A 21,967-nucleotide genomic window follows, 5' to 3' on the forward strand; every position below is an offset into this window, starting at 1 on the left:
ATGTTCTGCAGAGAGAAACAGCCTCGCGTTGAGACTCTCTGAGCTTTCCTTTCCCGTCTGTTCTGACCACGTTATGTTTTGTGTCTCGCGCACCAGTTTTCAAACCAAAACGGGGGCAGCAGTGTTTCTAAATGTCTGTTTAAGGGACTCTTCTTTACAAAACACGGACACGGACACCAAGAAACGAAGAAAAAGGCAACAAAAATGTAAAAAAAATTTGAAAAAAGCCACAAAAACGTCGTAAAAAGTAAGAGCAGGGATTTATTGGACCGATGAGGAAGTGGAACCGTTACTGAAAGGTCTGGAAACCCTGCCCCCACAGATCCACGTAATTATCCCTCCGCACCAAAAACACATGACACTAGATAAGTATAGACAGTGGGTAGTATTGTGAGAATGTTGATAATGGTGATGATGACCATCATTATTATCATTATGGTTATCATGATTATTTAGGATATTATTCACCTTAAGGTGGCAATGTACTGTATATACAGTAAGTACTGACCCTTATGGGTATATGTAGGTGTGTATGTATATATGTAGATAAGTGTATGCATGTATATGCAAGTACACTGTATGTATGTATGTATGTGTAGATAAGTGTATGCATGTATATGCAAATACACTGTATGTATGTATGTAGATAAGTGTATGCATGTATATGCAAACACACTGTATGTATGTATGTATGTAGATAAGTGTATGCATGTATATGCAAATACACTGTATGTATGTATGTATGTGTAGATAAGTGTATGCATGCATATGCAAACACACTGTATGTAGTGTATGTATGTATGTATGTAGAAAGTTATCTGGTTAAGTGTACATGTTCTTTAGTTTTTTTGAATAATTTATTTTATCTTTCTTGTCTTGTCAATTTTTTTTTCCTTGACAATTTCTTTTTTACTCTTAAAAATGTGAGGGGGCGGGGGGGGTTGGCTTATATAAACTGAAGCTTCTGTCCCTACCCTTTGGTTACGACCAATTCATTCATTCATTCATTCATTCATTCATTCTTTCAAGTTGTTTTTCTTTCTTTCTTTTTCTAGCCGGAAATTGACGTGTAATTCTGAAAATCCACTGAAAGCTTCAAACATAAGAGGAGAAAAGGCAACTGTGGCTGCAGCCCGGATTCACACACACACACAGACACACACACACACACACACACACACACACACACACATACACACACACACACACACACACACACACACACACACACACACACACACACACACACACACATACCGCACACACAACACATACTCACACACACACACACACAAACATACCCGCGCACACATACACACACACAGACATACTCCACACACACACACACACACACACACATACCCGCGTACACAACACACACACAGACATACTACACACACACACACATACACACACACACACGCACACACACGCAACACACATACCCGCGCACACAAACACATACTCACACACACACACACACAGACACATACCCGCACACACATACACACACACAGACATAACACCCCACACACACACACACACATACCCGCATACACATACACACACACAGACATACTCCACACACACACACACACACACACACACACACACACACACACAGACTGTCCATTGTCTTCTCCTCCATTATCAGAGCCAGTGTTATCTGTGTCTCTTGTGTGTGTTTTTGTGTCTCCTGTGTGTGTTTTTGTGTCTCCTGTGTGTGTTTTTGTGTCTCCTGTGTGTGTTTTTGTGTCTCCTGTGTGTGTGTGTTTGTGTGTCTCCTGTGTGTGTTTGTGTGGTGGCAGCGGAGTTGACACCCAGTGGGAGAGCCCGCCTGCCGGCAGGGGGACAGGTGGGTGTAATTTTGTTATTTTTATCTCCTCCAGGAGCTCGCTGCCAGCTCGGGGAAATTAGCATCACACCTGCGTGTAATTGGCTGAATTAGCTTGTCGAGCGGCAGAGCTGAGACAGAGGTGGTCGGTGAGGTGTGTGTGTGTGTGTGTGTGTGTGTGTGTGTGTGTGTGTGTGTGTGTGTGTGTGTGGGAGGCAGGTAAAATCAGACAGGAGTTGTTTAGTGCGTGCCGGAGAAGAAGCGGCTGTCAGGGGAGCGAGTTTTCACACCTGGAATGGAAAATGTCACCCAGCGGCTCACACACACACACACACACACACACACACACACACACACACACACACACACAGACACACACACACACACACACACTGACACACAGTCACACAACAGAAAGACACGTTAAAGGACAAACTGCGGGAAAAAGACACAAAACAAACAGCACACACAGACACACAAACAAAAACAGAGGGATGGCATGAACACACAAACACAGCGTAGAGGCACAGGAAGCTGAACGCAGCGTTTTCATGCAGACCTCTTTCATTTGTCTCATTTGGGGTTTTTGGAAAAATGTGATCGGTATGTAAATATCTCCAAACCGCCAGTAAATGCAAGTGTAATCGGCACAGTTTGTCCACCACACAGCGCATTGTCATGAACGGGTTGGTATGATATCGTAGGAAAACTTATGCACAACTCATAAGATGTCCTACAATATTACAGCGACTGTCGGCCGGTCACATGACCGTTCAGTTTAGCAGTTTTTAACGTTAAATTTAGCTGAGAAAAGGTGACTTTGAGCCGGGTACAGAGCACCGTGAGGGGACACGCACACGCACACGCACACACAGACACATACACACACATGGACACACACACGCACACGAAAATGAACACACACACAACACTCACACACGCACACAGACACACACACACACACACACACATAGACACACAAACAGATACACACACGCACACGAAAATGGACATACACTCACACACACACAGAGACACATACACACAAACACGCACACACACACACACGCACACACACACACAGACACACAAACAGATACGCACACACACACGCAAATGGACACACACTCACACACACACACACAGACACATACACACAAACACACACACGCACACAAACAGACACACACACAAGCGCATACACACACACGCACACACAAATGCACACGCACACACACGCACACACACGCACACACACGCATGCACACACATACACAAGCGCACACACAGACACACACGCACACGTACAGACACACACAGACACATACACACAAACACGCACACACGCACACACACGCACACGTACAGACACACACACACAGACACATACACACAAACACGCACACACGCACACAAACAGACACATATATGCACACACACACAAGACACGCACACAGACACGCACACACACACACACACACACACACATACACTTTCTCTCTCTCATCTCTGCTTGTTTTCCTCTCCTCTCTGAATAATGTGTGTATGAAGACAACCCAGATCTATGACCCAGCATAGTCAACCCAGCAATGTGTTTACAGAATCAACCCAGCAGGTTTTTGCTGTGTGCCGTTAATATAAAGTGTTACCAGAAAACAGTAGAAATGGAGGAGACTTGTGTATTGTGTTGACATCTCTCTGTTGCTGCTGATTTGGATTTCACAGATTCACGTTAAATCATTCAGCTTTTCCTTCGTGCTGTGGTTTCCTGGCCGAGGCCTTCAGATGAAGCCGCAGTGGCCCTGACCTTTGAGAGGGAGAAGAAGAGGACATCTCTGGTCTGTTGGCGCCACCTACTGGTGGTCTGTTGTAACAACCGCTCCAGTTTGCAGCTTATCATAAAGTGCTAGAGAGACTAGTGGGGATTGTTTACTATGGAATGCTGTTGTATTCAATATTAAATAAATGAATGAACACACACACACACACACAGAGACACACACACACAAAGACACAAACACACACAAAAACACATACACAAAGAGATACACACACATAGAGGTACACACCCACACACACACACAAAGACAGACACACACACAAAGACACAAACATACACACAAATACAGAGACACACACACACAAAGACACAAACACACACACACAAACGCACATATACACAGAGGCACGGACACAAACACACACACAGGGGTACACACACACACACACACACACACACACACACAGAGACACACACACACACACACACACACACACAAAGACACACAAAGACATATAGAAGGTAAATCAATGTCAAGGATTAATAATTAATAATATGAATCAACAATCTGGTAACTTGTAACAAAATCACATCCTCAAAGCTGGAATGTCTTGTAAATTTATTTTAGTTGAAAGCATTTTTTCATTTTTTTTTTTTTGTTTACTTTATTTTCAAACTTTTTTTCGATTTATATCGATTCAATTTAATTTTACTTTTTTTTAAATTTAATTTGTATTCATTTATTTATTTAATTTTTTATTTTTTACCATTCTGATTTATTTATTTGTTTCATTTTATTGCACCTTAATTTTCTTTTCTTTTTTACAGTTTTTACAGTTTAATTAAATTTTTGTTTTATGTTACGATGTAATGTTGGATCGCTCCTCCTTTTAAACTGTAGATGGCGATTTATTTTAGTTTAAAGCATTTTTTTTAAATTTAATTTAATATGTATTTAATTTAATTTCACTTCGCTCTGTTTTCATAACTTTTTTTAGATTTTACTTAATTTTACTTTTTTAAATTTAATTTGTGTTTAGTTATTTTTACCATTCTGATTAATTAATTAATTTTATTTTATTGCACCTTCATTTTTTTTTTACAGTTTATTTTTATTTATTTGACGGTGTAATGTTGGCTTTAAACTGTAGATGGCGATAGTGTTTCCTCTTCATGTTTGCGCACGTCCCTTTAACCAAACTACAGAAGAAGACGAAGAAGCGGAAGCGGACGCAGTCTTTCGTAGGTTGCTGTTGCTAACCTGTGGCTAACTCGCTAACAGCTCATGTTGTTGTACTTTGTCCAACAGTTAAAATGAATAAACCGCAGGAGGACCCGTATGAGCTCGAGGAGCCGAGTGACGAGGAGAGAGCTGAGAGCAGGTAACGTTCGGGAAACAAAGATAAACCGTTACTTTTAAAAAAATCGTTGGCTTTTAAAAAAACGGCGTAGTTTCTTATTAGCACCGCGACGCTAACGTGCCGCTAGCTAGCTAGCTAGCTGGATGCTAACATGTAAACAAACTGGAACAGGCTTTCTCTCAACACGTCAGGGCCTGTGCTGCAGTCGCAGACATCTCTCCATCTCTGTATGTATCGGACCTGTGTGTGTAATCACAACAGAGTGTAAATTGTAATTTTGGGGGCTCAATACAAATGATTTAGCCTATTATTATTATTATTATTATTATTATTATTGTAGTAGTCGGTCCCCACTGGACTTCTCTAGCTAGTTTTGTCTTTAAGCTTTTTGAGTGTTAATTCTTATTTCTGCTCTAGTTTTTCCACCGTTTTAAACGCATAGTCGGTAAAAATGGTCCAAAATGATGATGAAATGCATTTTTAAACTCTTTAAAAATTTCTATAGAGTTTCTATATCAGAAATTTGGGGTTTCTTTCAACCAAATACACACACAAACACATAGACAGACAGACAGACAGACACACACATTGACACACAATAACACAAACATAGACACACACAGACACACACACATAGACAGACACACAAACATAGGCACAGACACACATTGACACACACATCGACACACACACACTAAAACACACATAGACGCACACATAGACAGACACAGACACACATATTGACACAGACACACACCTACTTTCATTGAATTTGGGTGTTTTATTCAATTTTATAGCTTTTGAAAAAGCTAAAAAAAGGTGCTAAAAACATCCACAAAGACACTGTGAAAAGCTACTAAAAGTGTCAAAAAGGCGGAAAATTATTTCGTCCTAGAGAAACAAAGTAGCATGGTCGACGGGAAGACAACACAAGGGTTAAAATAAATTTAAAAAAAATAATATTTTCTTGAGAGAAATCCGCTGCCGAGTCTTAGCCAGACAGTGACACGCTGAGCTTGTGTTTTCAGCTCGGAGGACGAGCTGGACGTGCTGCTGAACGGGACCCCGGAGCAGAAGAAGAAGCTGATCCGAGAGTACCTGACGGGCGAGAGCGAGTCGTCCAGCGGCGATGAGTTTGAGAAGGAGATGGAGGCGGAGCTCAGCTCCACCATCAAGACGCTGGAGGGCACCTGGGCGCCGTCTACCGCAGGTAAAGGCCGCACGCTGTGGTTTGTGGTCGGTGTCTTAACCTGTGGGACGGGCAGAGCGAGAGTCCACGCAGAGCTCTCGCCATGGCCTACTTAAAGATCCCATGACATGGTGCTCTTTGGATGCTTTTATATAGACCTTAGTGGTCCCCTAATACTGTATCTGAAGTCTCTTTTATATAGACTTTAGTGGTCCTGTAATACTGTATCTGAAGTCTCTTTTATATAGACCTTAGTGGTCCCCTAATACTGTATCTGAAGTCTCTTTTATATAGACCTTAGTGGTCCCCTAATACTGTATCTGAAGTCTTTTATATAGACCTTAGTGGTCCCCTAATACTGTATCTGAAGTCTTTTATATAGACCTTAGTGGTCCCCTAATACTGTATCTGAAGTCTCTTTTATATAGACCTTAGTGGTCCCCTAATACTGTATCTGAAGTCTCTTTTATATAGACCTTAGTGGTCCCCTAATACTGTATCTGAAGTCTCTTTTATATAGACCTTAGTGGTCCCCTAATACTGTATCTGAAGTCTCTTTTATATAGACCTTAGTGGTCCCCTAATACTGTATCTTAAGTCTCTTTTATATAGACCTTAGTGGTCCCCTAATACTGGCCTTGACCAACTGTCACTTTGCTCGTTTGAAAGCCATGATGTCTCTCTCTCATGGGGGGGGCAAATTCTCTGGGCGGGCAAAGCAGAGAAAGGGGAGGTAACCTTGCTCCTTATGACCTCATAAGGAGAAGATTCCTGATTGGTCCATCTGAGCTTTCATTTTCTCAAAGGCAGAGCAGGATACCCAGGGCTCGGTTTACACCTATCACCATTTCTAGCCACTGGGGGACCATAGGCAGGCTGGGGGAACTCATATTAATGTAAAAAAACCTCATAAAGTGACATTTTCATGCCATGGGACATTTAAGGATATATTTGTGCCCTGTAGGGCTGCTCCCTCTTAGTCGACTAATCGGTCGTTTTGGTCTTGTAAAACTGCCCATATTCAAACTCTACACAGTTAATTTATCGCATAAAAAAGTCTCAGAAGTGAATAGTGAAAATTGTAAAAAGTTTCCAGTTGTTTGCTGCTGCTACTACTGCAAACTCCCGATGTAGATTATAGAATGATTGCTTTTTTATAATTTCCATCTGCTTTTTCACCACGAAATTCACTTCTGAGACTTTTTTATGTGATAAATTAACTGTGTAGAGTTTGAATATGGGTAGTATAATTATAATTTTAAAAAAGCAGGGTGTTGTGGGGAGGGGAATCACTTATTTTTCTCTTTTTCATCAAACAGCAGTTTTTTTGCAAGTTCTCGCAATTTCGTCGCATAAAATTGCATAAATATCATATAGCATATTCCATCGCATTTTTTAAGAAAACGTACTGACGTACCTACGTGGAGATTTAACACAGAAGCATAAATCACACTAAAGCATTACTGATGTTTTGTGTGTTTTTATTTTTCCCAGCAGACACCACAGCAAGAGGCGGCAGCAGCGGTCCTGGACCTCCGAACCCTCAGATGTACGATGAAGTGTACTTCGACTCTGACTCCGAGGGAGAGGACGCGCCGAGTAAGCATATAGGTTTCCCAAAATATTACTTTTTTTTTACTGCAACGTGTAGACGTGTCGCAGTCTTGACCGATGAAAGTAAATGTAAAGTCATGAGTGAGAACAGCTGTTTATGGGGCCAAGTGTCACTGTACAATTATTTGTCTCCGGAATAATTTCGGTTAACAGTGTGCTTGTCTCTTTCAGTCAAATTACTTTTCCAAACAAACTGAAGTTTTGAATTAATTCCAGGATACTTGTTTTGGTTATATATCACGGTCATGTGACCCAGATGATGTAACAAAACACAGCCTTTGAAGTAAATAACGCCCCTTTATTATCATATTGAGAGAGAGGGAGAGAGAGGGAGAGACAGAGGGGAGGCAGAGAGAGGGAAGGGAGAGACAGAGGGAAGGGGGAGGGAGAGAGGGAGGGAGGGAGAGAGAGAGAGGGAAGGGAGAAACAGAGGGGAGGGAGGGAGAGAGGAGGAGAGACAGAGAGAGGGGAGGGAGACAGAGGGGAGGGAGGGAGAGAGGGAAGGGAGAGACAGGAGGGGAGGGAGGGAGAGACAGGGGAGGGAGAGACAGAGAGAGAGAGGGGAGGGAGAGACAGGGGAGGGAGAGGAATTTTTTAAATGAGATATGGAATTAGACCATATCGCATATATCGATATATTTTTAAATGAGATATGGAATTAGACCATATCGCATATATCGATATATTTTTAAATGAGATATGGAATTAGACCATATCGCATATATCGATATATTTTTAAATGAGATATGGAATTAGACCATATCGCATATATCGATATATTTTTAAATGAGATATGGAATTAGACCATATCGCATATATCGATATATTTTTAAATGAGATATGGAATTAGACCATATCGCATATATCGATATAGTTCAAATGTGATCCTTGCTCCAAGCAAGCTGCTGACTCCTTTTGGATTGGCCTCTTTTATTTTATAGGCTTTTTATTTAAGATATGTTTTTTTTATGTAAACGTGCATCTTATGGAGCTTTGATTTAAAAAAAAAAAAAAAAAAAAAAAAAAAAAGTACTCCTGTTATTTAGTATTTAGGTTTACATTTGATTGTTATTTGAACAGCTGAGCATTTAATCATGAACCAGGTGAAGAAACCGGTTTATTATTTATTTGATTTTGCAACTGTTTCTATGAAACTACTTACATGTCATATTTGATTTGGGCTTTGACTGAACATTTGCTCTCACTTTGCAGAAAAAAAATATCTGGATATATATCGTATATCGATATTCAGCCAAAATATATCGGGATATGACTTTTGGTCCATATCGCCCAGCCCTAGATGCAAGTGTTATTCCTCTCTCGTTCCCGTTTAGTTTGGTTGGTTTCCCCGACAGGACAGTGCTTGCAAAGATAAACTGATTTGATGTAGAAAGGTGAAATTGTGAAATGAATTAATTTAATCAACTTTAGAGAAATATTATTATTAAAAGGTATAGTGGAGGATTATCCCGAATTCTAGAAAAGATCCGCCCTCTCCACTTTTTGAAAAAATGCACATGCGCAACACTCTACCTGCTGCCGAGAGGGAACGCCTATTAAACGTGTGCACGAGAGCGCACTGTTTACAAGTTGCTGTCGGCATGGCTCATACAAGCTACTTTCAGAAAGAAGATTTGCACTTTTTCACAAATGGAGATGTTTACCGTGTGTGCGCGGTGCGTGACTTGTGCCAGGGCTAGCATCGCTAATCATAGCTTACATCAACTTTCACTAGCAGTGATTTTAAATGGATTTCTCCAAATAGCCAAACTTTACCTGTTGAGTAGAAACTTCGCGACTGAGGCATCAGTGGAGAGCCCAACCTGTGCTTTTAGCGCACGCCAGCGTGTGAAATATTCTCCCAAAAACACTCCGGTCTTGTTTCTTTCTTCAGAGGCCTTTCTCTTCTTGTCGTACAATTCCTAGACACTTTTTCTCTTGCGACCAGGGTTCAAAATTAGCACCATTTACCAGCCAAATGCTGGTAAAATATGCATGTGGCTGGTAGATTTGCTTCAGTCACCAGCCAAAAAAATATGTTAAAACGCGATTTCCTAATCGCAAAGGCTGCGATTTGGTCTCGATTTGATGACTCGCAAGAGCAAATCAGTCTGCACTACGCAGAGAAAGCATCAACTTAGCACGCTAACGCTACACTGTACCTTGAGCTGATCTCTGTCATTCAAACAATTCTGAGTTGAAGTTTAAAACTTTTACAGCCATTTTAATAAAATGAAGGGTTTTGTTTGGGCTCGAGTCCATACATGCAGTTAATGGATACAGGCACGCAGAACTGAAGGCTCGGTTGGCAACGAGCTAGCTCTGATTAGCGGTTAGCTCCGGTTAGCGGTTAGCTCGCGTAAAGATATAAAGATATGGGTGGAGGAGCTGCCACTGAGAGGGTTAACAATCAGACTGATAAATGACGGTTTGGGGAGCTTTCACAGCAGCGTGGCGCGGTGTTTCAACGGTTTTATTAGTACAGTTAATCCCACGGCAAGACCACAGCAGCTAACGTACGATAGCCTCTCTGAGCTAGTGCAGTGTTGACGGTGTCGGCACGCAACTTCACGAGGGAGGGGCTGGAGGCAGCTCCTCTCTGTGCACTGTAAAAATATATATTGTGTGTGTTTTTGTGTGTGTGTGTGTGTGTGTGTGTGTGTGTGTGTGTGTATGTGTTTTTACTTATTTAACTGTCTAGTGTGTAATTGTGTGTTGTTCATACTATACAATGATTTATTGTTTGTCTTTGTTGAATAATACAGAAGACAAAGAGCTTAAAAAAATAATCGAATATCGAATCGCAATCGCAATATTTGGGGAAAAAATCGCAATTAGATTATTTTCAAAAATCGTTCAGCCCTACTAGGATTAAGTTCATACCGTAACAAAATTAACTGTTACTAATGTAGGCTAAGTAAGTAGTAGCCCGTCACTGGACACAAAGTAAACCCTCCTCTCTGACCGGTACCGGTTGAACTGAGCGGAGGATGTCGGTGTCTGTCGGACCTTGACTGGCCGCTCGGCGCCTTCAGACAAAGCTCAAGCTAACAGGCTAACGGCTTATTAGCTAGCCAAACAGCGCGGTAACATCTGCAGAGATCGGCTCTGTGAGCGCATCAATCTGCTCGGTGTGCGTCTTATAACAAACGGAGCGATCAACACCTGTTGATCCGTGCAGGACTTCGCTGTGAGCGGATAGAGACGATGTGACCGGCAGGTAACGTTAGCGGTTAGCTGCTACTGTAGCAGAGCTGCAAGGAAACGCTGAACTAAGCTGTGTGTTTTCAGTGACTACGTTTACAAGCTGTCAATTTTCGGGTTCTGGTCGGGTTCAGGTCACTATTCGGGTTTCTGAAACATTCGGAATAACCCGTTTACACGCGTGAGCAGAGAGAGTTACTCCTGTATACGTGGAATATGTAATCAAATGGCGATATCCCGATGTAAACGGCGAGGCACGGTTAGCGTCTGGACGTAGCCTACGGACAACCTTAAGACGCGATAACTTCTCGGTCCCCTTCTTATAAATCTCACTATCTCGGTACTTTCTGCCGTCAACAAAAGACATTATATTCATGGTTTTCACCACACTAATAAAGACATTGGTTTCCTCTTCGCTCCAAAAGTGTGGTGCTGTGCTGCGTCTCGCCATGTTTACCTCTACTTCCTGTTTACTTCCAGTATACTGCGCGCAGGTTTTCTGCATTGACACACACATATATAACTATATTATTATAGTATATAATTATTATTATTATTATTATTATAACTATGTTTTCTGGCGCATACAAGAAGTTCCTCTACTCAAAAGACCGAGACTCCTTGTGAATAGAACATGCGCAGAACACAAATCACTGTTCCTTGTGATGGAGATATGCCGATACGCGTTTACATGACCAAAATTTCAGGTTAGAAAAGGGGTAACCCAGGTAGCATATTCGGGTTTTTGCCGGTGTTTACATGGCCGTGCGTGACCAGGTTATTGCTAATATTCCGGTTTTGAACGGGTTATTGGCTGCATGTAAACGTAGTCTGTGTTAAACACTGCTGCAGGTGTTCATGCACGACTGTTGCTCGTGATTTCCAGAGGTGGAAGACTGTTACTCAGATCATGTATCGCAGTAAAAGTAGGAAAAAAAAAACCATGTTGTAGAGTTACAAATGACAAGTGCATTCAACATCTTCCCTATGTAATAGTACAAAAGTATTATCAAAATATACTTAAAGTACCAACAGATAAAGTGCTCATTATGCAGTGTACTATATTTTATTGGATTATATTATTATGATCCAATTAATTGTATTTAATATAATTAATGTTTTATTTAATTCAAGTAGCCTTCTTGAACATACCGTATTTTCCGGACTATAAGTCGCATCAGTCAAAAAAATGCGTCATGAAGAGGAAAAAAACATATATAAGTCGCACCGGACTATAAGTCGCATTTATTTATAATAAATAAATCCATCTGTCAACTACACAATAGCACGCAGAACAACAGGCTGAATACGGTAGGTGTCCGATATGTTAACGTAACACATTAACAGTTATTGAACTATACAATAGCACCCAGAACAACTAGCTACCAGGGCGTGGAGCAGGGATGGATTAAAAGGCGTGGAGACGTAGCTGCATCGTTGACCAGCCCCTCCCGACTCGTTCCTCCAGCTCTCGCCATCTCGCTCTCAGCCCGCGATTAGCCGATTAGCCGATTAGCTTTCTCTGATTTCTTCATTGCAGTAAGAGTCACCTTTTCGCCACTCTCCCTCACAAGTTTCTCCCTCATTTCGAACTTTCTTTCTGCTGCTCTGATTACCGTTTTCGGCTGCATATTTTACTACCTGATGTTTGTTATCTCTTTTCTTTCTCAGTTGTCTTTAGCAGCAGCGTTCTAGTCGTCCCAAGCCTAGAGCGCCCTCTCGCGGCTGTAGACGGTGATGTTTTCAGTATGAATTAACATTTAAAAACATGTTCAATTATATAGATAGATATAGATAGATAGGTGGGTGGGTGGATAGATGGATGGATGGATGGATGGATAGATAGATGGATGGGTGGATGGATAGATAGATAGATAGGTGGATGGGTGGATGGATGGATGGATGGATGGATGGATAGATAGATAGATAGATAGATAGATAGATAGATAGATAGATAGATAGATAGATAGATAGATAGATCGATCGATCTATAAGTCGCACCTGACTATAAGTCGCAGGACCAGCCAAAGTAGGAAAAAAAGTGCGACTTATAGTCCGGAAAACACGGTACTTATTTTCTAGGGTTTAAAATGTAAACAGCTTTGTTAATTTAATGGCATTTTTTCCACGTGTGTGCCACGTTTCAAGGTTGGCAGGTCTGTTTTTACCACTTTAATCTTTCTGCGTCAGTTTTTTTTTTTTTTTTTTGTGAAAACCTCCTGTGTCTTCTCCTCTTCAGGCAGCTCCGCTGGCCGGAGGCGGAGACAGCGCGTCATACTGACCAATGACGAGCTGCTGTACGACCCCGACAAGGACGACAGAGACCAGGCCTGGGTGGACGCCCGCAGGAGACGGTGAGACACCCGGAAGCAGTCACTCCGACGTTACCGACCATCCTAGTCTCGCTTTGCCAGACCTTCCTCCACAGCGCTGCAGAGGAAGGTCTGGCTAGTCCACACAGCATTCTGGGATGGGAGAAAAACGTGCTCTGAGTTTATTGGCTTGTCTTTAAAACCAGTGTAATGGATAAGAAGAAAAAAAGCGAAACTTGTAAAAAGTAGAAGGACAGTATAGAGAGCTGAAGTCCCGCCCCCTTCCGGTGGACCTCATGGGACCTAAACTCAGATAAAATATGAACGGTAGTGAACGGGGGAGAAGCAAATTATTTTTTGATCCCGTTTGAATTGAGCCACGAATTACACATCTGATGTTCGTCAATTTAAAAGAGAATTTTTCAACCGAAGAAAGTCTCAGTTAGCCGTAGGTTTGTCGTAGTACCGCTTAGTTTAGTGTGAAACCGCTCAGTGGACTACATCTCCCATTGGACTACATCTCCCAGTGGACTACATCTCCCAGTGGGCTACATCTCCCAGTGAACTACATCTCCCAGTGGGCTACATCTCCCAGTGGGCTACATCTCCCAGTGGGCTACATCTCCCAGTGAACTACATCTCCCAGTGGACTACATCTCCCGTCTCACACAACCTAGCTCACCTAGCTTGATGCTCGGCTTGCTCGCTCGCTAGCTAGCTAGCTTAGCTCTGTTAAACAACACATGTTACGTTATCTCACCTGATGGGTTTTATCCAGTCAAGTGTTTTCAGCAGAGAAGCAAAAGAACAAGCGAGATCCTCTGCTCATTAGAGTCACGTTACATCCTCGGTACGATACACACACACACACACACACACACACACACACACACACACACACACACACACACACACACACACACACACACACACACACACACACACACAGAGACATCGTAGCTTCAGCGAGACGTCATCCATGAAGTTTGTAGTCTTTCTAATGACGTATTTTCACAGTCTTACACTTCAACAGTTCAACAATAAACTGAGACTTTCTTCGGTTGAAAAATAATGTTTTAAATTGACGAATATCATATTTGTAATCCACGGCTCAATTCAAACGGGATCAAAAAATAATTATTATCTCTCCATTGACCCTCGTTCATATTTTTTTCGAAAGATAAGGTCCGATTGGCCGGAAGTAGAAGGGGCGGGACTTCGGCTCTCTATAGGAAGGAAGGCAAGAATAGGTCCAATGAAGGCGACACAGCCTTGTAACTGTTAAACATTTTGTTAAATATCTCACGTACCCCCTGCAGTCCTCCAAAGTACCTCTAGGGGGACACGTGTTTTTAACTCATCTTATCGTTAAAACACTAACCACCACCTCCTCCTCCTCCTCCTCCTCCTCCTGGTGTCTTCCCGTGCAGGTACGAGGTCAGAAAGCGGCCCGCTGCGGGGTCTCGGTCGCAGCCTCGGCAGTCCCAGAGTTTACCGAGCAGCGACGCCGTCCTCAACTGTCCCGCCTGCATGACCACGCTCTGCCTGGACTGTCAGAGGTGAGGCTTCACCGCAACAAGAGTCACGGTTTGGACCTCACCGAGGAACCCAAGGCTTTACTCCTCTTTAACATTTAAACTGCTTTGAATGCATCTGGCACATTCTCACTTTTTCTTTATTAAACACAAAATAAAAAAAAAAAAAAAACATATAAATTTAAAAATTAATTTAATTTTTTTTTATTAAAAAAAATGCACTATCAAAATCTACTTACTTACTTACTGACTTACTTACTATAAAATCTACTTACTTACCTACTTACTTACTGACTTACTTACTATAAAATCTACTTACTTTACTTACCTACTTTATTTACTTACTTACTATAAAATCTACTTACTTACCTACTTACTTACTCTACTCTTACTTACTACTATAAAATCTACTTACTTACCTACTTACTGACTTACTATAAAATCTACTTACTTACCTACCTACCTACTTACTGACTTACTATAAAATCTACTTACCGACTTACTTACTATAAAATCTACTTTACTATAAAATCTACTTACTGACTTACTTACTTACTATAAAATCTACTTACTTACCTACTTACTTACTTACTATAAAATCTACCTACTTACTATAAAATCTACTTACTTACTATAAAATCTACTTACATACCTACCTACCTACTTACTTACTGACTTACTGACTTACTATAAAATCTACTTACCGACTTACTTACTATAAAATCTACTTACTTACTTACTGACTTACTATAAAATCTACTTACTTACTATAAAATCTACTTACTTACTTACTGACTTACTTACTATAAAATCTACTTACCGACTTACTTACTATAAAATCTACTTACTTACTTACTGACTTACTATAAAATCTACTTACTTACTATAAAATCTACTTACCTACTTACTATAAAATCTACTTACTTACTTACTGACTTACTATAAAATCTACTTACTTACTATAAAATCTACTTACTTACTATAAAATCTACTTACTTACTTACTGACTTACTTACTATAAAATCTACTTACCGACTTACTTACTATAAAATCTACTTACTTACTTACTGACTTACTATAAAATCTACTGACTTACTATAAAATCTACTTACCTACTTACTATAAAATCTACTTACTTACTGACTTACTATAAAATCTACCTACTTACTATACAATCTACTTACTATAAAATCTACTGACTTACTATAAAATCTACTTACTTACCTACTTACTTACTTACTATAAAATCTACCTACTTACTATAAAATCTACTTACCTACTTATTTACTTACTATAAAATCTACTTACTTACCTACTTACTGACTTAATATAAAATCTACTTCCCTACTTACTGACTTACTATAAAATCTACTTACTATAAAATCTATCTACCTACTTACTATAAAATCTACTTACTTACCTACCTACTTACTGACTTACTTACTATAAAATCTACTTACTATAAAATCTACTTACTTACTTACTGACTTACTATAAAATCTACTTACTTACCTACTTACTTACTTACTATAAAATCTACCCAATTACTTTAAAATATACTTACCTACTTATTTACTTACTATAAAATCTACTTACTTACCTACTTACTGACTTAATATAAAATCTACTTACCTACTTACTGACTTACTTACTATAAAATCTACTTACTATAAAATCTATCTACTGACTTACTATAAAATCCATTTTATATATATATATATATATATAATTTATTTATTTATTTATTTATTTTTCTTTCCACTCAGGCATGAAAAGTACCGGACGCAGTACCGAGCCATGTTCGTCATGAACTGCGCGGTGAAGAAAGACGAGGTGTTGCGCTACAAAACGCAGCAGGAGGTGAAACCGAAGAAGAACAAGAGGAAGAGGCGAGCGGGACCGACGCCAGAAACGGCCATGGACGTGACTCCGGACCCGGCGCCGGCCGGGATGGACGCCGACGAGGTCTACCACCCGGTCCAGTGCACCGAGTGCTCCACCGAGGTGGCCGTGTTCGATAAAGACGAGGTGTACCACTTCTTCAACATCCTGGCCAGCCACTGCTGAGACGCACCGAGCAGCCTCTGAGATTAACTGTTGGACTCACCGGCCAAGTTGGCAGATGGATGAGAAAGTTCAGCGCCCAAGCATCTTTTTTTTTTATTATTATTATGGAGCCAAAATGTATAAATTGGGCTTTCTTTGTAACATCACAAAACTTTCTTTGTGGCGTTGCAAGTCCTGCTGGTTCATCCTCTGTTTTTAACGGGCTTTCTTTTGGAAAGCTGGCTGCCAAAAATCTCCACATACTGGCTAAATAATTAGGGGTGGCTAGTGTTCAAAAACGGACAAAAAAAGGACAAAAAATTGACTTAAAAACTGACTAAAATCGGACTAAAATCTGACCAAAAAACGGACCGAAAGCAGACAGTTTTTTTATTTCATTTCATGGGTTTGTCTGTGACTCTTCACCTCCTGGCAGCTCTTTTCCGCTGCAGCATCGAAGAACGAGAAGAATAGAAGAAGAACGACAAGAAGAAGAACTGGGGCTGACCACTTTCTCTGACACTTAAAGCTACTAACGTTAGCATGGCAGCTACCAGCAGTGGGCGGAGCCTCCACGCTGCCTCCAGTTTATGTCCAGTATACCAGGATGTAGATGAGATATGAGCTATGGGCGTGTTAGTTTAAACAGAGATTAGCGATGTAAATGTAGCCTCGGTTATCTGTGGCATTTTTAATCTCTTAAATCTCACAAACGCTGCGATTTGACACCGAAACTCTGCTTGTTGCAGCTCTGATTGGTCAGTGCTCAACTGAATACACAGAAGCTCGAATTTAGAGGCCGATACAGATGTTAAAATTTGAGAATTACAACAGTTGGATAGGGATATATCGACTGATAACCATTTCTTTTCTTACCTACGTACTCAAACATTTTGATAAAGCTTCCCGGTGACACTTTACCTCCTCATTTAGCATTCATAATCAGGATATACATATTGAATAAATGGTTAATAACACTGTAATTTACTGTAAGAATTGTGAACAAGATGTACTGAGAGGGAAACTTTACTTTTGCAAATAAACTCATCAGTGCTTTCTGTTGGACAAATGAACGGAAACACAGTTTCTAAATTAACATGTTTGACATTTCTGTTCAAAGATTTCTCACTGATATACAGTAGCTGCGAGAAGCTAACAGCGGCCTATCTATGTTTTTAAGAACACATGCTATATTATGGATGCACTGTATCCAGATTTTTGGGGTTGGGCTGAATCCTGAACCCCCTGGTTGAGATGGTGCTGACTCCTCCCATCCTCAGTCCATGAACCCAGTAAACACATGAATGAAGTAAACAGGGACTGTCCTTCCTTTACCGTACCTGAAGTTGCTGCATTCTGGCTGCTGTCTGGAGATTCCTTCGTGCACAACTCGTATTCTTTCGGATGTTTCAGACCAGATGTTGTAACAGCGGCCATGTTGTGTATAGTTTAGGGTCCTCGCCACCACCAGACCAATCAGCATTGAACAGATTGAACATGTAGCTGGACTTGAATGGCCTTCTTTTGACTGAAAGTACTGCCAAACAACTTTTTCTGCTCACCAGATCCATGTCCACTTTCTCACAGCCTGCTGCATTGAACGCTCCATGGCTTTAATAGAAACATGTATTTGATGCATCGAGATATGGAATTGAATCGTTGACCTGATAATCATAATCAAATCGGGACATCAGTGAAGATTCACACCTCTACTATACTATGTGGTTTAGTTTTTTTTTTTTTACCACTATCACCATAATTTGTGGGGGGGGGGGTTTTAACACTTTGTTTTCACGAATTTTCCAAAACAATACATTGACATAATGTATCATCCCAAGTAATAAAAATAAACAGGAAGATGAGTAATGCTAGGTATAAAACCCCAAAAGACAGCAACATCAAACAGACAGATCACACAAAAAGGACCAAAACAAAGCTCTGTTAGACACACACACACACACACACACACACACACACACACACACAGACTCACACAGACTCACACAGACACTGACACACAGACTCACACAGAAACACACACACATTAAAACACAGTAATGCGACAGTAATGTTAAAAAGTGAATTCCCAACATGTTAAACTATTAAACCAATGTCCCCGAAATAAATAAACATAAAACATGCCAAGGGGTCAGCAAAGAATAGAAAATAAGTTCACTGAAAACATTAAATAGGGAGCACAATCTTATTTTTAAATACTTTAAAGAGAGGTTTTACTTTTATGAATGTAAAAAAACTTTGCAAAGAATATTATGAGATTGTTAAGAATACATTCTTTCTTGGATATAGTATCGTTTTCCAGTAAAAATTTCAAAGTTACAGGTAATATGAAAGATTAATCTACAAAATATCCTTTACTATATATTTACTACACTTTATTTTGAAATCCGGATGTTGGAACTCCCTGGGCTGCGTCGGCGTCAGCGTCAGAGACATACGCCCGAACACGGAGTTGTGATTGGCTGAAAACAATCACCTTATTATTAAACCCTCAGAAGCCACCAGCAAATATCCTACCCCCGGGGGAGTGCAATTACACTTGTATTGTTCAACATCATGATGAATTATATGTTCACAAACTTAGATTTATACAGCAAATCTAATTTTAAAATGGCATGATGTTACCTATCCTGTACACTAGGTGGCGGTATGCAATCCGCCGTTAAATAAGGTAAGAAGAAGAAGGCAAACATCCTCTACTGTCACGTAGAAAGCGGGATAAGCTGGGAATAAGTTGGCAAAAGTGAATTTGGAGTTGTAAAAATGGCGCTGGGTGACTGTTGGAAGCAGTTATCCTGGTTTTACTACCAGTATCTTCTGGTGACGGCGCTCTACATGCTGGAGCCCTGGGAGAGGACGGTGTTCAGTATCCTTTTCCGTGTGAAACAACTAGCTAGCAAGCTAATGTGCTAACTTTAGCTAAAACGTCAGCAGAGCTAGCTAGCTAACTTATCGGTTCCGCCGAGAAACACAACGCTAACGTTTCTAATAGATTTAACGTATTTCAGTTGTGATGTGATATGTGGCAAATTCGGCATACATAAATAGTACAGTTCAGTTGTTGTTTTTGTGGAAATGAGAATGTTTGCCAGTCGCTAACGTGTTTTAAGACAAATTATTTACATAACAGAACAACGTATTTCTTTTTTATTAATGCCGAATTCATGGGCTGCCCATAATGTTTTAGAAAAAGTGTCACATTTTGTTCCATAATGAAGTTGTTTTTACCTAGATAGCAATTAAATGACGGATCGTCAAACGCACATGAATGTAAAGGGACCCTGGCGTATTTGGCGGAAGAGAACGAAAAAAACTCGTATTTGTAATAACAATAACGTTGTGTTTTGAGTGCCGAGTTAAAGACTCTGCACTAATAGATTAGAAAATGTCTCCAACTTTGTTGTACTACTCTCGTACCTTTACCTACACGTAATAACGCGTTAAATGGGTAGAATTGCCAACGGAGTTCAGCATGTGTTTGTAAAAGAGGGGCGTTTAGACTAAGCTAACTGGAGCCGTTAGGGAGCTTCCTATCAACAGGCAGCTGACTCACACATGATGGCTACAGCATGTTTCTAGTTATATTTTAGATAACAGAAGCTCAACCTAAATTAAACCGTAAAACTTTAACCTGGACGTTTTCAATGGAATTACCTTGCAAGGCAACAGCCTGCCCCCTTGTTAACTAACTGCCATTTACAATAGTTTGTTTACAACTGTTATATTGAAGAAACTTTATTTTTATTTTCACATAAAGGGTGTTTTTTGGCTCATCATCGGGCCACAAAACTTTGGGCTCTCTTTACTTGTGATGGACAGACTTCAACTACGACTCCCAAGGTGCATTTCAGTAAGAAACCCCCAATCACAGAAGTTAAAATTATGTTGTGTGCGCGAAGAATAAGATTAAGATTACACTTCATAGAAAACTGATACAACCTCAACAGTTTGATTCAGTTTTCTCCATAACGGGTTAAAGATTTTGTCTATAAAGTGTCAGAAATTAGTCCCCAAAAAAAGTTAAAGGTGACATTTTCAAAGTGCTTGTTATGATCGACCAACTACCCAAAATATATAAGGTCTGAAGTGTTTGCAAATGTCTCCGGTTTAGGGGTTGGGAAACACCAGAGCAGGGGGAATGAGAGGGGGAAACACCAGAGCAGGGGGAATGAGAGGGGAAAACACCAGAGCAGGGGGAGGGGGGAAACACCAGAGCAGGGGAAAGGAGAGGGGGAAACGCCCAGAGCAGGGGAATGAGAGGGGGAAACACCGAGGGGGAATGAGAGGGAAACACCAGAGCAGGGGAGAGAGAGGGGGAAACGCCAGAGCAGGGGAATACCGAGAGGAGGAAACGCCAGAGCAGGGGAATGAGAGGGGGAACGCTTACGAGGGGATGAGAGGGGAAACACCAGAGGGGGAATGAGAGGGGAAACGCCAGCGGGGGAGAGGGGAAAACGCCAGCGCAGGGGAATGGAGAGGGGAAACAGTAGCAAAATAAAAAAAATAAAAAAAATTTTAAAATGCAAGCACATGCGGCTTTAAACCAAACGAAGTAGCGATGTAAAAGTAGCCTGAAACATCCCTGATGGATTATTGAATCAAATCCAGTGGGGAGCTTGTATATGACCCAGCCCTAACGACAGCGTGCACATACCGGTTTACGGTAACCTGGTTACCCTGGTTACCGTAAACGCGTCCGATAACCTGCGTGACGTGAGTAACCCGAGTGCGTGTGAGCGTAGCGAGAGTCTAAAGTGTCTCCTGGTAGTCCACAGAACACAATGTCAGCCCTTATCACTGGAACTACGCCCTTTTAAAAGTGACATTTAACGCTCATTTCCAGGTTCATACTTGTATTTTTGTGTTTCTACTGTAACCTGTTTACATCATCGTCATCATCGTTGTGTGTTTATGTAGCTACTCGCATCTGGGACATTATATCTGGCCCTTTTAAAAACAAACTTTATGTAAACATGTAAAAACTAATACTAAACCTTTCTAAAACTAGGAGAGAGAGAGAGAGAGAGAGAGAGAGAGAGAGAGAGAGAGAGAGAGTGTATTGTTGCCCAAGAAA

At 40.8% G+C, this 21,967-nt stretch overlaps 2 protein-coding genes across 5 annotated transcripts in view; both read left to right on the top strand.

Annotated features, from left to right (window-relative positions):
- The first annotated feature begins 4,815 nt into the window (after positions 1-4,815).
- On the top strand, positions 4,816-17,971 carry LOC120549760 (e2f-associated phosphoprotein). Of its 4 annotated transcripts, none has more exons than XM_039786878.1 (6): positions 4,816-4,996; positions 6,004-6,185; positions 7,662-7,775; positions 13,222-13,336; positions 14,725-14,853; positions 16,596-17,971. In XM_039786878.1, exons 1-6 carry the CDS (start codon positions 4,929-4,931, stop codon positions 16,894-16,896), a joined length of 909 nt encoding a protein of 302 aa, XP_039642812.1. In that variant the 5' UTR covers positions 4,816-4,928; the 3' UTR covers positions 16,897-17,971. The 4 variants fall into 4 exon arrangements, with proteins under 4 accessions (XP_039642812.1, XP_039642811.1, XP_039642815.1 ...); XM_039786877.1 differs by having other exon boundaries at positions 4,817-4,996; positions 7,659-7,775; XM_039786881.1 differs by having other exon boundaries at positions 4,817-4,996; positions 7,662-7,763.
- A 1,450-nt stretch (positions 17,972-19,421) lies between these two features.
- Positions 19,422-21,967, top strand: part of sptssa (serine palmitoyltransferase, small subunit A) — a 3,450-nt gene continuing 904 nt past the window's right edge. The window contains exon 1 of the mRNA XM_039786394.1: positions 19,422-19,759. Within this exon, the coding sequence (XP_039642328.1) occupies positions 19,657-19,759 (103 nt within the window). The 5' untranslated portion in view covers positions 19,422-19,656. The remainder of the gene's footprint in view (positions 19,760-21,967) is intronic.

Source organism: Perca fluviatilis, chromosome 20 (assembly GCF_010015445.1).
Source record: "Perca fluviatilis chromosome 20, GENO_Pfluv_1.0, whole genome shotgun sequence".
In the NCBI taxonomy this organism is placed as follows: Eukaryota; Metazoa; Chordata; class Actinopteri; order Perciformes; family Percidae; genus Perca; species Perca fluviatilis.

Bases quoted from the DNA above. Each gene is read 5' to 3' on its own strand.
- LOC120549760 (XM_039786877.1), top strand. From the start codon at position 4,929: ATGAATAAACCGCAGGAGGACCCGTATGAGCTCGAGGAGCCGAGTGAC. The intron at 4,997-6,003 runs GTAACGTTCGGG...TTGTGTTTTCAG, and splicing joins GAGGAGAGAGCTGAGAGCAG to CTCGGAGGACGAGCTGGACG. The intron at 7,776-13,221 runs GTTTCCCAAAAT...TCTCCTCTTCAG, and splicing joins CGCGCCGAGTAAGCATATAG to GCAGCTCCGCTGGCCGGAGG.